The sequence below is a fragment of the Dendroctonus ponderosae genome, unplaced genomic scaffold, assembly GCF_020466585.1.
Source record: "Dendroctonus ponderosae isolate FM_Combo_2020 unplaced genomic scaffold, Dpon_F_20191213v2 Dpon_F_20191213_1, whole genome shotgun sequence".
In the NCBI taxonomy this organism is placed as follows: domain Eukaryota; kingdom Metazoa; phylum Arthropoda; class Insecta; order Coleoptera; family Curculionidae; genus Dendroctonus; species Dendroctonus ponderosae.
The window spans coordinates 26,100,354-26,104,068 of NW_026017110.1; the positions used below are offsets into that span (position 1 = coordinate 26,100,354).

The following is a 3,715-nucleotide window of genomic DNA, read 5'->3' on the forward strand; positions in this document are numbered from 1 at the left end:
GAAAATGCTAGTGAAATGGGGAGTAAAATCAAAAACAAAGAGTTTGCTTGTTCTAAAAGTTGGGAAGAGCGTTTCAAGAAGAGGCATAGTATCAGTAGCGGAAAAATTGTTGGAGAGTCTGCCGGCGAAAAATTCTTCTTATGAAAACGTTAGAGGCGATCGATAAACATGAAACATTTTCTATAAATCTCTTAGATGCAGTCAATTTCATTCATAGAACTTGGCAAAAAGTTAGCCGAAAAACCATTGCAAATTGCTTTAAGCATGGGCGATTTGTAAGAAAAGAAAATGATTATGAAATAGACCATGAAATTCCACTTAACGAATGGTTAGAAAAGTATAAAGACTCTGACTACGAGTATGACACAGACGAAGATGTCCCAATGTTGTCGAAGAACAAGTTAAAACCAAATTGAGTGATTTTAATTGTTTCGAATATGTGAGCATTGATAATGGCAGTCTTACAAGAGAAATGTTGACCGATGAGCAAATTATAGACTCCGTAACCGCATCTACAGCTTTAAGCGATAATTAGAAAGATGACGATTTGGGTAAAACGTATTCTACTGTAGACACTAATGCTATTCCAACCATTTCTGAAATGACAAAAAAAGTGTCAGAATCACGGAATTTTCTACAATCACGTCAAGTTCCTAATCATATCTGGGAGTCCTTTTGTGATCTTGAAAACTACTTAAATAACATCTATTTTTGCAGCAGAAATGTACAAACAAAAATTGCAGACTTTATGAAGTAGATTTCAAATTAATTTTGTTTATCTTTTTGTGTTCTTTTTAGTTAGACCTACTAACTTCTACTACTCTATGTACAAATAATGAAATAAAATACACCACGTGTTTTTGTATTATTATTGGCTTATATCAAACTCCGGATATACCGAACCAGTTTTAGTTAATTTTTCAAGTTCGTTATATCCGAACTCAACTGTAATATATTCATGTTCTTATTCTTAACATAAGCAATTCCCTCATTAAATCATCCGCAAACTTAACAATATCCAACTTTCGCTATGATCAACAAAGTGTTTCAATCTCCTGCCTGTTCCTTAAATCCTAATTATTTTCCATTAGTTTCTAAAGCGAAGGAATAGAAATCTGCCACAAAGCAACAAAACCATCGACAAAATACTGCCACTGTTTATACGGCTATAAAGTGGAAAGTTCCCGCATTCTCATTAGCAGAGAAAAATCAAGGGAAAACTTTTAATAACGTCCAAGTTTTTCCATTAAAACCGGAGGAAACATCAAAAGAGCGCTCGAGGTTCGGGACTCCGTACATCGGCAACTTTATAAACATATCATCATAAAACCACATTATACGACATATTCTATAAGAACTTGGGAACTTTGGACTTTACGTAAAGACTGTCGTTATTTATATTGCATCATTATAACTTCATGCAACTGATATTAAAGGGAAACTGGATTGGCAGATGTTATTAGAGCGTGCAACATAAGTTACCTGAAAGTTTACGCGAAAGTAACATCCATTAAATTACGACATTCACTGCTTTGTCTAAGCTTGTATTTTACAAACAACTGGACTTTTAATTGAATTGAACTTAATAGCGTTGAAAACGATTATTTCTACTATCCATTCTATACGACTAGAAGTTACCTTGAAAATTACTTTGATCGCGAATTGGTCACATCTGCTACAAAAGTAGGTCCTTTGCCGCTCAAGAGATTCGCAAACAATTATTTCCTGAAACAATTGAGACTTGATCAACATCCAAACACCTGATAACACGATTCGAGTCAAATTAAAATCCTAATTATGCCAGATCAACAGAAAAATCTTACATGACTGAAAGTCGGCAATTTATCTAATCTTGATTCAATTGAGACAGTCAACAACAAATATTTTAGATCAAAATTGAATTTAACAGACAATGGTTTTTCTCTAATCTAATTCTTAATATGGATTTAGCAGAGCATAAGTTCCGAGAACAATACGCGGGCAGAAACCCTTGTGTCTGAAACCAGGCAACAGATTTTAATGACGAATCAAATGCTTAATGTTCGGCAGCTGGTTCAAAACTATATAAATGGGAAAGTGCCTATAGTACCAGAAAAAATCAGAAAATATTGATAAAACCCGGGATTCTGATCAACTACTCTATTTTAAATTCATCACAGAATGGCGAAGGAAAGTTCTAAGTGGCTGTTTTTAAATTGCGGTACTTTTTTTGAAATATATTCTCATTTGAAATCACTAACAGGCCAGTCATTTGTATCTTAGAAAATTAAACCGAAGAAAGTGAGAATAATTTAATACATTGAAATTAAGCACACTTTTGCTGAAGAATGTTGAACATCAGGCAAACGTCAAATGAAGCAGATCAATATATAATAATAACCCATGAAAATATTAAGAAAAGTATGTCAATATAAAAAAATCATTAAACCTCGTCTAAATAACACGTTTCGACAGCAATAAAAAATTACAACCGCTTATTTTAGTGGCACTAAACTGATAATTCCAGCAAGTTTCGGTAGAACAGTTCTAGATCGTGCCATTCCAACTAAAGCGCCAATGTAAAAACTGAAAACCACCGTTAATGCACATGTTTATAAATTTTAATGGCAAAACACATAGGTATGAATCAACCAGATGCGGTTTTACGCTTTTAGGTTCACACTTGAGCCGGGTTTCCCAACTTCCTAAACATCAAAAACCACTCGAGCTGGATCCAATACATACTAATCGCTTAGTAAATCGATTCACTGGAAAAGTGCTCAAAAGGTGTAAATAAGATAGTGATTGTTATTGATGAACTAAGCCCTTTCAGGTATATAAGTACGGCACAGTAAATTAACCAGTATTCGAAATCCATCAGTGCTTTTGAATAATCGACAGTCAATTAAAGAAAATGGTTGGTGGAGTAAAAATTGTGATACTGGTGCTTTCATGCGCAATTTTAGGTAAGCAGAACCACTTTTTAGTGTAATTTCACTTTGAAAAATTACAGCTTTTAACATTGATTAACGATGATATGTAGGTGTTTTGGGAAAACAATGCTATAGTTGCAACTCGTATACTGACAATGATCACACAGCTTGTATTGATCCAATGAGTCCATATCCTTCAGTAAACTACACCACATGTGCTGACTCGTCCGTTTGTACTCGAGTCTCGTACGTAACCCGTAAGTACAGCCATTAGTAACAGGAAAAATGTAAAATCAACTGAAAAAATCATCTTTCAGAGAAACAATTCGTTGTATCCAGAGGATGCGATCTTTCAAGCAACACTTGCACCGCCATTTACAATACGTTGGTAGCTTACTATCCTGATCTCTCTACATTCAACTGCTACTACTGCACTTCTGACTATTGCAATTCTCTCTCAGGACTCGAATATTCCAATGAATTAAAATAAGGTGATAAAACCAATTTAGAAATTGTATAGCGTTTGCAAACAACGAACTGATATATTTTAGTAAATAATTGAAAAAATAATATAGTCTTCTCTTAAAACAACCCAGAAAAGCAATTAAAAAATGAAACAACGCAAGCTAATAGTAGAGATGCACGGTTTTATACAGCTTTACTCTCAATCCGGAAATACTTCTGAAAACATTTTTTCGAATGTCTAGACCGGTACGTTTAAATGTGGCTTTCAAGTTCAGAAAGATAGAAACAAAGCACAGCCGACAATAGGAAACCAGTAGGAACTGCCTTTCCTCAATTAA

The 3,715-nt window shown here is 34.2% G+C and overlaps 1 protein-coding gene across 1 annotated transcript; it reads left to right on the top strand.

Annotated features, from left to right (window-relative positions):
- Positions 1 to 2,713: 2,713 nt before the first annotated feature.
- LOC109535541 lies at positions 2,714 to 3,482 on the top strand. The gene is made up of 3 exons (XM_019901459.2): positions 2,714 to 2,945; positions 3,023 to 3,169; positions 3,230 to 3,482. The coding sequence occupies exons 1-3, from the start codon at positions 2,894 to 2,896 to the stop codon at positions 3,400 to 3,402; spliced, it is 372 nt and encodes a 123-aa protein (XP_019757018.2). The 5' UTR covers positions 2,714 to 2,893; the 3' UTR covers positions 3,403 to 3,482.
- The last annotated feature ends 233 nt before the right edge of the window (positions 3,483 to 3,715 follow it).

Coding starts and splice junctions, on each gene's coding strand:
- LOC109535541 (XM_019901459.2), top strand. CDS start 2,894: ATGGTTGGTGGAGTAAAAATTGTGATACTGGTGCTTTCATGCGCAATT. Junction 2,946..3,022: donor GCTTTCATGCGCAATTTTAG/GTAAGCAGAACC, acceptor GATGATATGTAG/GTGTTTTGGGAAAACAATGC. Junction 3,170..3,229: donor TCGAGTCTCGTACGTAACCC/GTAAGTACAGCC, acceptor ATCATCTTTCAG/AGAAACAATTCGTTGTATCC.